Raw genomic sequence first — 12,016 nt, forward strand, 5'->3', positions numbered from 1 at the left:
GGGGACACGGCAGGGACATGGCAGGGACAGAAGGGGATGGGGGACACAGGAGGGACAGGAGGGGACACAGCAGGGACAGGAGGGGACAGGACAGAGACAGGAGGGGATGGGGACACGGCAGGGACATGGCAGGGACAGAAGGGGATAGGGGACACAGGAGGGACAGGAGGGGACACAGCAGGGATAGGAGGGGATGGGGGACACAGCAGGGACACCCCCAGCTGCAGGGACACCCCGGCTGTGTCACTCCTCCCACACCCTGAGCAAAGCCCTGCCCCGGAGCACTTTTCCAGGGATGATGCTGCTACAAACACCCTGCTCCTCATGGGCATCATTTCATTACAGAAATCTGTCACCTCTGCTTGTCCCCAGCACAGCAACCAGGAGGAAAAGCTGGGAAACTCTGAGACACGGCTGGCACCAAGCCACAGCACGGGGTGACAAATGTGATCCAGGCCAGTTGATATGAGGGAAAAAATTCTTATCTGAAAGAGTGTTTGGGCACTGGAATCATCTGATCCAGGCCAGTTGACATGAGGAAAAAACTCATTATCTGAAAGAGTGTTTGGGCACTGGAATCATCTGCCCAGAGAGGAGCTGGAGCCACCACCCTGGACGTGTTTAAAAAGCCTGGATGTGGCACCCAGGTTTGGGTGATGAGGAGCTGTTAGGTCACAGGCTGATGATCTCAAGGGTCTTTCCCAGCCTGGCTCAGGCTGTGATGGCTGTGGGAGGGCCTGGCAGGTGCCCAAGGGTGGAAGTGTCCGGCAGAGGAAGGGCTGTGCTGTCCGGCAGCCGCGTCCGGCCGCGCTCGCCGTTCCCTGTCCTCCCTTCCTCCCCTGCTTCCCCTGGCTCCAGCCAGGCTGCAGCAGGAAGCACATGGGCCTCAGACCCCTGACCTTGGCTCCTGCCTGTCCCTGCCCAGCAGGGCTGCCTGGAGAGGGGCTTTTTTAACCCCCTCCCTGCCATAGGGGAAGCAGGAGCATCCCAGGCTGCTCCGAGCCAAACCCCTGCCTGCTCCACCAAAGGGGGAGGAGATTTCTGAGCCCTGGGGGAAAAAAAAAACAACAAAAAAAACAAAGCAGGATCTGTTCCCTCATTGAGGGCTGCAGGAGAGGCTGGGCATCCTCCCTTGAGGGATGCCTTCCCTATGGAATGTGCCAGCAGCCGGCACAGCTCCCCTGGCACCCTGCTGGTGGCACTGCCAGGGCTCCAGCGTGGCGAGGGACAGGCTCTGGTGCCTGCAGCTGCCCTGAATGAGGCGTGGTGTCCTCAGGTGACCCCTCTGCAGGGCTGGAGGAGCGCTGGGAAGGGGATGGGGAGGGAGAGGAAGGAGGGAGGGAGGCAGAGCCTGGCTCTGGGCAGCTCCTTGCAGGGAGATGGGAATTCCTGTCCTTGGCTCAGTCCAACCCTGCCACATGAAGGGCCAGGGGGAGGGAGGCAGCTTGGGGGGCTCACAGGGGGTCCAGGAGCACCAATCCTGTCACTAGCAGTGCCACCACGGTGACAGGGTGACAAGGACCGTGGGTGACACCCAGTCCTGGCTCTGGCCCTCTGCAGGAATCTGCATCAGGCATCAGCAGGAAGGGAAGGTCCTCCCAACCTGGGTCAAAAGCAAGGTCAAACCCACCCAAAGAGCTTGTCCATCACTCCAGCTGAGTTTTAGGGGTTCACCAGGGCAAGGGGATGAGCAGAATAAACCTTTCAGTGCTGGCAGAGCCAGAACACCAGTGCTGTGCAATCTCAGGAGGATTCCCAGGGCAGCCACTTGCACACAGGGCAAGTGACTGGGAGCAAAGCCAGCTCCAGAACCTCCCCAGGAGCTCAGACAGCTCCTGCCAGGCCACAAACAGCCCAGGGGAGCTTCCCAAACCAGCTCTGAGCTCCAATCCTGGCTGCACCCTCAGGACTGCCCCATCCCAAACCTCTGTGACACCCACAGGGCTGCACAAAACCCATCCTGCCACCCTCCCCAGGGGCACAGGGTCCCTCTGTTTGCATCCAGCACTGAACTTACGGCTGGGCCCGTGGATCTTGATGGGCTTGGTGCTGAGCAGGGACTGGGAGCAGTTCTGGCAGACACAGTCCTTCCCGCTGAACGTCACCTTGTCTCCGATGGGGAACGGCTTCCTGCGGCCAGGGACAGGCGGGGAGGGCTCAGCCCCTCATCCCCCTGCAGCAGGGCTGCCCAGGGCCAGCAGGGCTTCCCCGGGAACTCACCAAGCCTCCACAACCCGCACTGACCTGCAGGTGCTGCAGACGAAGCACTTGGGGTGGTAGGTCCTGCCCAGGGCAGAGATGACCTCGCCGGTGATGAAGTCCCCGCAGCTGTCACAGCGGGTCCCGTAGAGCTGCTGGTAGTCGTGGGTGCAGATGTACTCCTGGTTCTTGAAGAAAAAACCCGACTGGGCCAGGTCGCAGCCGCACACTGCGGGGAGAGGACACGCGGCTCATCCCGAGCCCCCTCTGCAGCTTCCCCAGGGCTTCCCCTCCCGGCCGAGCTCTGGGGTCTCCCCGGCACCACAAGATGTCAGTGTCGGGCTGTGGGACGGGATTTCCACGGGGATCCCACTGCCGGATCTGCAGCGCTGCGCCATGCACGGTGCTGGGCATCCCCTGCGGGGCTGCTGCACCCACCTGCGGCTCAGCCCTCCCTCTGTGCTGCCAGGAGGATGAGGACAGGGCTGGCAAGAGCTGGGAGTGCCCTGGGGACAGCGAGGTCGTGTCCTTGTCACCTCTGTCACGAGCCAGCCCCGCTCCCTGTGCCCTGACGGGGACACGGGCTCGGAGCTCTCCCTGTTCTTCCACGGGTGTGCAGCCCTGCCTCGCTTCCCTCCCTGCCCCGGGCACATCTCTGCAATCCAAGAAGGTTGTTTGTGGCCAGCCCTGGCCTCAGCATCATCTCCTGCTACGGCCTCTGCAGCCAGAGGCACCTGGAGAGCAGCAGAGCTGGCAGGGAGGGGCTCAGGGTGCCCCTGGGCACGATGCCATCCCCTGTCCTGCAGGGGTGGACAGGGGACAGCAGAGTGACTGAGCTGCTGGCACAGCCCAGCTCGGTCTCTGCTTTGTCCTTCAGCCCCCTCTGACCTGTCCCTGCCCCTGTGGGGCAGCCCTGGGGGACAGGGACAGCTGGACCCGCTGCTGCAGGGCCAGGGGGCAGAGATGCAGCTCCTGCCTGCGTGTCCTGTACCCAGCAGGGGGACTCTGGCTCTCCCAAACACCCTGAGGGACAGCCCAGCAGCTCGGGGACAGCATCAGGGAGCGAATGCAGGAGCAAACGAGGCTGCTCTGTGCCCAGTTTGCTGTGGGGACAGCCCATCCGTGGCTGCAGCCCTGTGCCAGCCTGGGGACACACTGGGGACAGGCAGCGGGGCTGGAGCCAGCCAGAGGTGGCAGGAGGTGAGAGCTGCCAGGGAAGGTGAGACAGGAGGATTTCCTCTCATTATTTATTCCCTTTCACTTGGAAAGGGGGCAGTGAGCACTGCCAGGCTCTCCCTGCTGCCTCCCGGGCCCCTTGAACTGTCTGAGCTCTGTCTGGATGCTCAGCTCCTGCTGATCCCTGAGCAAGGGCAGCATGCTGAGCACGGGGCCCTGCAGCTGAAGTCAGCCCTGAGGGCATCCCGGGACAGATCCCCCTTCCCAAAAATCCGGGGCTGCCTGTCCCAGGGGGCTGCAGCAGGGTGGGAAGTGTCACCTCCAGCCTCACCCTGTTCCCTGCCCAGGAGCAAAGTCTGCCCAGGGGAATGAGGGTTTAGCTTAGCACAGGGAGCTTGGAAGACCAGAGAGCTTTAAAAAGCCCTGGAATGGGGAATTTTATGGGATGGGGAATTTTACAGCCTGCAGAAGCTGGGTGAGAGCAGCTGCTCCAATAAAGGAGCTGAGCAGCCTTGCAGCAGCAGCAGCTCTGCACCATGAGCTTTACAGCTCTCCTTGGTGCTCCAGGAGGATCCAAACAACCTCTCTGCCCCACTCCTGCCAGCCCTGGGGCCACCAAGTCCCAGCTGCATCCCATGGGCGGGTGGCAGGGATGTGCCAGGAGCTGCTCTGGGCATCTCCCCCTCTCTGCCTCCCAGCCAGGCTGGCACTGCCTCCTTCCCCTTCTCCTCCTCCTGCTTTGGGAGCAGCTGAAGGACACAGTGACCCCTCAGACACATTTGGGCACCTTTGGGACCTGCAGGCTGCTCCAGGGTGGGGACATTGGTCACCCCTTCCCTGGCTCTGGCATGGCTCAGGGGCTCTGCCTGCCCTGTGCCACCCCAGGCGTGTCACCACACCTCAGAGGGTCTGTCCCCAGCCTCTGCTGACCAGCTGGCCCCCAGCCTTGGGGGATCCCCCCCTACCTTGGCAGGTGAAGCAGCGGATGTGGAAGTGGTTGCTCTGCACACGCACGACCTCGCCCTTGCAGGTGTCCCCGCAGCGGTAGCACTGGATGGCAGAGGAGCTGCTCCCGGGGCTGTAGGGGCTCTGCTGGTAGGGAACTGCTGGCAGAGAGGGGGGACAGCAAAAGGAGAGGGGGAAAGGCTCTGTTAGGATTTGGGACGTGGCTGGGTGTCACTGAGCTCGGTCTGGTGGCATCAGGGCAGGTGACAGGCACTAAGGGCAGGGACAGCACCCAGTGACTCTGAGATGGGAGCCCAGCCCTCTCTGGATTTGGGATTTCCCTGCCCCACAAAAGAGGTCACAGGTCTGCAGCCCTAAACTCTGTGCAGGGCACCCTGTCCCTGCATGGACAGCCAGGTGACAGCAGCACCCCAGAGCTCCCCAATGCTCTCCTGTGCCCAGGGCAGCTGCAGGGGGACCCTGCAAGGACCAGCCCTGGCTGCTGAGCCTCTCTGGGACAGCCCAGCGAGCCCTGGGCTGGCAGCAGCACGGGAAGGAACCGCTGCCTTTCTGGAGCTTCCACTTTGCTTAGGAGCTGGAGGAAGAAGTGGTTTGTCAAGGAGCTTCCAAACATCACAGCAGCGGAGTGTTGGCCCTGGTGGCACTGTCACCTCCCCAGCAAGCAGCAGCAGCTCAGTCCCAGTGCTCTGTCTGGAGGGGTAGGGGGGTTCTGGAAGGAGCTGGGAGGGCAGGGCAGCCCAAGAGCTGAATTTCTGCTGCTGCACACAGCGCTGGGACTCCCCTCCCCTCCTGCCCAGCCTGGGAACAGCGCCCAGGTGATGCCCAGCAGCCTCACCCCACGATCCAGGGTGAAACCCTCCTGCTCCTTCCAGACCCTGCTGCTGTCTCAATTCCCAAACACACGGAGAAAACTGAGCAGCTCCTGCCTTCCCTGCCCCAGCTGGGAGTGCCTGGGCTGGGCAGGAGCTCAGCCAGGCTGACACCACGCCAAGCACTGCAGGATTTATTTGCTGTAAGATTTCCGAGAGGGAGTCATGCTCTGGGCAACTCAGGCAGCAAAAAGGAGGATTTCAATGGGCCAGAGCTTTTCTGACCCAGTGCTGAACTGCATTCCCAGGAAGAGGAGAAGCAGCTGATTGAAAGCCAGCCTGTGAAGTGCCTCCAGAGCAGGGAAGAAGGGGCACAGGACAGAGGAGATCACTCATCAGAGGCTCCTGCCTCACCGAGGGGCAGATCAAGTGTCAGGGAACAGAAACAGCCCATTATCAGCTTCAAAAGCCAAACAAGAGAAGTCAAAATGACATTGAGACTGTGTCACAGCCAAATCCCCTTCCCTGTGCCAAGTGACACAGGGGCTGAACCTCCTGGAGCTGCTGGGAATGGGCTCCAGGGAAGCTCTGAGTGCCCAAGGCTCAGACTCCAGCCTTGGATCCCAACAACTTCCAAAAACTTCTGGGACTTCCCTTCCCTGCAAGCCAAGAGGTACCTGAGGCACTAAAGGACACCAAGTGCCAGCAGAGTGACAAAATGGGAGTCAGGCCCAGAGCCAGCCCAGCAGAGACTAATTAATCCAGACCTAAATCACTCTGAGGTCCCAAAAAAACCACAAAGGGAGCAGGGAGCCCCCACCCAAGAGACACCAGCCCTGGGAACAGGAATCCAGCACCTCCTGTGGTGGTTCCTGGTGGAAATGGGTGCCCAGGAGCTCTGCAGCTGCCTGAGGGGACCAACAGAATTTCACAAAGCTGGAATGAATCAGGGATTTTCTCTGCAGGGGTGTCCAGCAGAGCAAGAGTTACAGAGCTGAAACTTCCTCCCACGCACCCACTGCTCACACCCTGGCCCAGAAGGAAGCCAAGCCCTGGGACACAGCCCTGGAAACCCACACAGCAGGACAGAGCAGGGGGGAAAGCCAGGAATTCATCCTCCAGTAAAGAAAGGGGGAAGACAAAAATAATAATCTGTGTCAGAATGCAGGCATCACTTAGTGCTGGGCTTCTGGTCTCCAGGGAAAACTTCCTGGTGTCCATAGCAACACATCACCAAGCCCTGGCTTGGTCTGAGGAAAAGGAGCTGAGGATGGCAGAGATGCTTTTAGCAGAGCTGGCTGTGCCCCTGGGGATGGGTCAGGACCCAGCTCAGGGCACCACCACCCTCCCACTCTGCTCAGCTCCCCGATTAGTGCTTAATTCTGGAATTCTGTCCGGGAACATTGCTGCATTGTGTGCCTGGCTGCACTCAGCAGCTGCCCGCCTGGTGGCCCCGTGCAGGAAGTATTACACATCCCACAGCCCCAGCACAGGGCCAGCTGAGCGGGGCCAAGCTCATTACACCCAATAATCCCCTAATAATGTAAGTAGCATTAGTGGCCTGGCAGGCTGGGATGCAGCAGGCTGGGCAGGGGGTGGGGGCTGCCCAAGGAATGCCATAATCTGACCCCACTTTGCTCAGAGCTGCTTTGGGCCAGCGGTTCATGGAGTGTTCGTTCAGAATGCACCCAGGGCCAGGCTGCCGTGGGGCTGTGCTGGTTCTCCGTGGGCTGTGGGTACAGCCAGGCAGGAACTGCCCCGGGGCTGCGTGGGCACCCTGCAGATCCCCCTCTGAGCCGGATTAAAGTGGCGCCTCCGGCCAGGGATTGCAGCCCCGGGGTCAGGCAGCGGTGGCTGTGCACAGCCAGGGTGTGACCTGGGAGGGGACAGCCCCCAAAAACCCCCCAGGGACAGCCCCCAAAAACCCCCAGGGACAGCACCCCAAAACCCCCAGGGACAGCCCCCAAAAATCCCCCAGGGACAGCCCCCAAAAACCCCCCAGGGACAGCACCCCAAAACCCCCAGGGCTGTGCACCCCAAACCCCCCAGGGCTGTGCACCCCAAAACCCCCAGGGACAGCCCCCAAAAACCCCTCAGGGATAGCCCCCAAAAATCCCCCAGGGACAGCACCCCAAAACCCCCAGGGCTGTGCACCCCATAGAACCCCCAGGGCTGCGCACCCCAAAACCCCCAGGGCTGTGCACCCCAAAACCCCCAGGGCTGTGCACAGCAGCTCTGTCCCCCAGGAGGGCACAGGGACCCTGCCCAAGGGCTGCTCCAGGCTCACAATCTGTAATTCCCCCCGTGCATCCCTGGGCAATTCCCCTCCTTCGTTTGGGGAGGTCAAGGACCTTGTTTGTTTTCCTGTGCTCTTCCTGCACAGGCAGCAGCAGGATGGGGAAATGCTGAACCTCTGGAACACTTTGAGCACTTCAGGAGTGGAAGGATATCAGGGGATAATTCCCATCTACCCTGGAGGGTTTGCTGCTCACCACCAACACAAATAATCCCATTTGAGTTCCCCCCAGGCAGCTCCATACCCCACAGCCCCACATACCCAAGCAACAGCAAACCAGGAGCAGCTTTCCAGAGGCATTTTTAAAGATCAATCCATCCTTCTCTCCTGGGAGCAGAGCAGGTGATGCTCTTTTCCCACCTATTTCCTTTTTCCCCATCCATTTCCCCTTTCCCCATCCATTTCCCCTTTTCCCATCCATTTCCCCTTTCCCCACCTATTTCCCCTTTCCCCATCCATTTCCCTTTTCCCATCCATTTCCTCTTTCCCCACCTATTTCCCCTTTCCCCATCCATTTCCCCCTCCAGGAAGGTCTGTCAGGGAGAAGCTGCTCCAGGTGGGGTTTGAATCATCACCCACAGGGAACTGGGAATTCCCACCCAGCCCAGCTGCCAGCATGTTTGTGACACAGCATCTCCACAGGAAGATGGGCATGCCTGGCTTAATTAACTGCCAGTAATTAATATTTACACAATGCTGAGAGAGCCACAGGTGAAGGAGACTGTGCAAAAACAAAGAATTCACACCAAGATTAATAAGGAGAGGCAGTGCCATTATGGGAAAATGAGTTTGGTGGGTGCCAGGGGTGATGCAGGGAGATGTGGGTGTCACTGGGATGGATCCCATGGGTGTGGGTGTCACTGGGATGGATCCCATGGGATGTGGGTGTCACTGGGATGGATCCCATGGGGTGTTTAGGGATGTGGGTGTCACTGGGATGGATCCCATGGGGTGTGGGTGTCACTGGGATGGATCCCATGGGATGTGGGTGTCACTGGGATGGATCCCATGGGGTGTGGGTGTCACTGGGATGGATCCAGCCCCAGGAATGCTGGATGTTGGATGCTGGGGGAGCAGCACAGATGGTGCTGGCAGGAATCTTCACACCTCTGTGGGGCTGAATTCCCTTCCAGCAGCTTCCCACTGCTGCCTGGCATCGAGCAGCTCCCACCCCATCCCCTGCAGGGCCCCTGGGGCTGGAAATCCTCTCCTCAAACCCCCTGTGGGTGGTGGGATGCAGCCCCAGCAGGGAGAGAGGAAAGCTGGGCATTCCCAGTGGGCACCCCCGGTGGGCAGGGCTGGCAGACCCCAGGAAGGGTCAATCCCACGGCTCAGGAGAGGCTCAGGAAGAGGAAGCCCAGCCCTGGCCAGCACAGCAGCTCTGGAGGAGCCAAGGCCGAGGGGAGGCAGTGACTGGGCAGGAAGGAATTCTGCTGGAAGCACTGGAGGCTGAGGGGTGAAGCAGGGGATGGGACACTGCCAGCAGGGCTGGGGGCTCACAGAGGGAATAAAAAACCTCTGCTGGGAGATGGGCACAAGGAGGGGGCCCTCCTGCAGCCTGCACCCCAAACCCTGCCGGCATCCAGGCTGGCTCCAGGGGGATTGGGAGGATTTCCCCCCCGGGCAGGAGCTGTGCTGGGTCCCAGGGGTGGCCAGGGAGGAAGGGTGGGAACTGCAGGGCCACGGGATATGGGTTTCTCATCAGCAGCAGGGCCAAAGGCTCCTTGCTGCTGTCCTGGCTGCAGCCACAAAAACCTTGGGCAGGAAGGGGAGGATGGGCTGGCAGCCAGATGATGCTGGTGCTCCATGGGAGAGCCTCAGCCTGTGTCCTGTGGGGCTGCCTTGGCCCTGGCACGGGGGAACTGCTCCAGACACAGAATTAATGAGGTCAGAAGAGACCTTTGAGAGCAGTGAGGCCACCCCAGGTCCCTGCTGAGGAGGTGACACTGGGGGTGCCAGCAGCACAGGGGGACCCGGGTGAAGATCAGCCAAACCAGCCCTGAGATAAGGCAGGGACCCACACTGGGATGCTCAGCTCTGTGGTGAACCTGAGCCCTGCACGGCCATCCCAGTGCTCAGCCATGGACCTCCCACAGATAAAATCCATTTCCATCAAGGACAAGATGCCAGATTTACCTTTGGACAAAAGATTTTCTCTCCTGATCCTTCCCCTCGGTAAAATCCAGAAGCACCACGTGGTTCCTTGTTTAATATTTACATTTTTAAGCAGGGGTGGGCTGAGCACTCCTGATGGGCTGAGGACAGGCTCCAGGGATGTGCTGTGGGATTTCTGAGCCTGCAGCAGCTCCAGCTGCTTCTCCCACAGAATCCATGGGGACAGGGCAGGGACAGGCACTGGCAGGGTGGGACAGAGGGCTGGGGGCAGTGGGACCACCCAGCTCACTGGGCTGTTCCCAGACCTGCCAGGCAGCTCAGGGTGGGAAGATGAACCCCCCCAGTCCATGCCAGCCTCCCCTGGCTCCCAGGAAAAGCCATCTGTGGCTTACAGCTAAAAACCCTCCCCTGTCACAGCTCCTAATCCAGCCCTAGGCTTCCCTAATTAGGTCAGGAGAATTATTGCCCCCACCTGGCTCACACTGGCCCCTCACTGCTGCCACTCCCTGAGTGGGACACGGGACACCAACAAGCCCTGGGTGCCCTGAGGATGTGTCTGCCTTGGGCTGCAGTACAGGATGTGACAGAAATGTGAATTCTGTCCCATCTGGGTGGGGCAGTGCCCCTGATCTCCTGGCACACATTATCTGCTCATGGGCCATCTTTAAACCAGCTGGGCAATCATCTTTATCTTCCCACAGCCCATCCTCCCTCCAGGAGATATCTCCTGTTCATGGCCAGTGAGTCCCAGGGCATGACTGATAAAATTCCATCATCCCATGGGAGATGCTCCAGCCAGGGGAGGAGCCAAACATTTCCTACCCAGATAAAAACTGAGATTTGGGACACCAAGGAACCTTCTTTCCACTGGATTCCAGAGGAAAACCAGACCTTTGCACATCATCCCTGGAGCTTCAGAGGAAACTGCACCTTCTCCAGGAGCACTGCTCCAGCTGAACCACATCTGCCCCTGCAGGAGGATGCAGCCACCATTGAATGGGACTGTGCCAACACCCTGACTGACTGACGGGTGTCAGCTTGGATTCTGACTCTGGCAGGGTTGGGATTGTTCTCTGTAATACTGCATTGCTATTTTAATTTTCCTAGAGAACTGTTATTCCTAATTCCCATATCTTCACCTGAGAGCCCCTTAATTTCAAAATGATAATAATTTGTAGGGAGGGGGTTTCCATTCTCCATTCCAAAGAGAAGCTCCTGCCTTTATGGGCAGACACCTGTCCCCCAAACCAGGACAGGATGGCACATGCCACCATGGCAGAGGGCACAGGGCTGGGGAGCTGGGCCAGGGAGGGAACACCCTTTAGCACAGGGAGCCTGGCTGGATGTCACAGGTGCCCAGAGAGGTGCCAGAGCATCCTGAGGGCACAGAGGACACTGTGCCAGGGTGGCAGCTGGGTCACACGGGGACACGCTGCAGAAACAGAGAGGAGGGAGGCCAAAAACACCCAGAGGAGACAAAGGAGGGAAGGAGACAAGGAGAAAAATCAAGAGGAGAGAAGGAAAACAAAACAAAAAACAAAATCCATGGCCCTGCCTGCACAGCAGAATTTGCTTCTGGCTGTGTTTGTGGAAATAATTCTCCAGCTGGAAGTGGAGGAAGCTGTGATTGCCTTCCCATGCTGACCTGGCTGCAGGCAGCTGCCCGTGCCTGCCTGCAGGATGTTTGCTTCCCACACAGGCAGGGCTGCAATGTGCCAGGGAAACCCCAAAAAAACCCCACTGGGGCTCAGCAGCTTTCAGCTCCTGCCCTGCAGAGCCCCCAGCCCCGTTCCAGCAGCACCTTGGCTGTCCTGAATGAGGGATCTGGGATCAGCACTGACTGCTGCTGGGATTTCCCAGATCCCCAAGGCAAAGGGGAAAAAGTTGCTTTTCCAGTTCTCGGAGCTGAGGGGAGATTTGATGACCTGAGTGCAGACAACACAGAGGCACAGCAGTGATCCTGGGCTTCCCCAGCCTGGCAGAGCCAGGAGCAGCCTGCATCCCAAGGGTTCCACTGGATCCCAAGGGTTCCACTGAATCCCAGGAATTCCACTGCATCCCAAGGGTTCCACTGGATCCCAAGGGTTCCACTGCATCCCAGGAGTCCCACTGGATCCCAGGAATTCCACTAGATCCCAAGGGTTCCACTGGATCCCAGGAGTTCCACTGCATCCCAAGAGTTCCACTGCATCCCAGAAACTCCAATGGATCCAGGAAATTCCACTGCACCCCAGCAGTCCCACTGAACCCCAGCAGTTCCCCTGGACCCCACTGCAGGAAGGTTCACTGCAGGCAGCTGAGGATGGAGCCCTGCAGAGAGGCTGAAGATGGGATTTCCTCCTCACATCTGCTGCAGCTTAAAAACTCTGGCCTGAGCTGCTGTGGGTGCACAGGGGGTGGGACTGGCTGATTTTTAATGTCCCTTCCAACCCAACCCCAAATTCAGGGATTCTGT

General features: G+C 59.5%; 1 protein-coding gene across 7 annotated transcripts in view; it reads right to left on the minus strand.

Annotated features, from left to right (window-relative positions):
* Positions 1–12,016, minus strand: part of ABLIM3 (actin binding LIM protein family member 3) — a 40,302-nt gene that overhangs the window by 13,207 nt on the left and 15,079 nt on the right. For all 7 annotated transcript variants that reach the window (XM_056502642.1, XM_056502639.1, XM_056502637.1 and 4 more), the window contains exons 2-4: positions 4,341–4,478; positions 2,245–2,428; positions 2,018–2,130 (exon numbers count right to left, since the gene is read on the minus strand). In XM_056502642.1, the coding sequence (XP_056358617.1) occupies positions 2,018–2,130; positions 2,245–2,428; positions 4,341–4,478 (435 nt within the window). The remainder of the gene's footprint in view (positions 1–2,017; positions 2,131–2,244; positions 2,429–4,340; positions 4,479–12,016) is intronic.

This window comes from Oenanthe melanoleuca, chromosome 13, assembly GCF_029582105.1.
Source record: "Oenanthe melanoleuca isolate GR-GAL-2019-014 chromosome 13, OMel1.0, whole genome shotgun sequence".
Taxonomy (NCBI): domain Eukaryota; kingdom Metazoa; phylum Chordata; class Aves; order Passeriformes; family Muscicapidae; genus Oenanthe; species Oenanthe melanoleuca.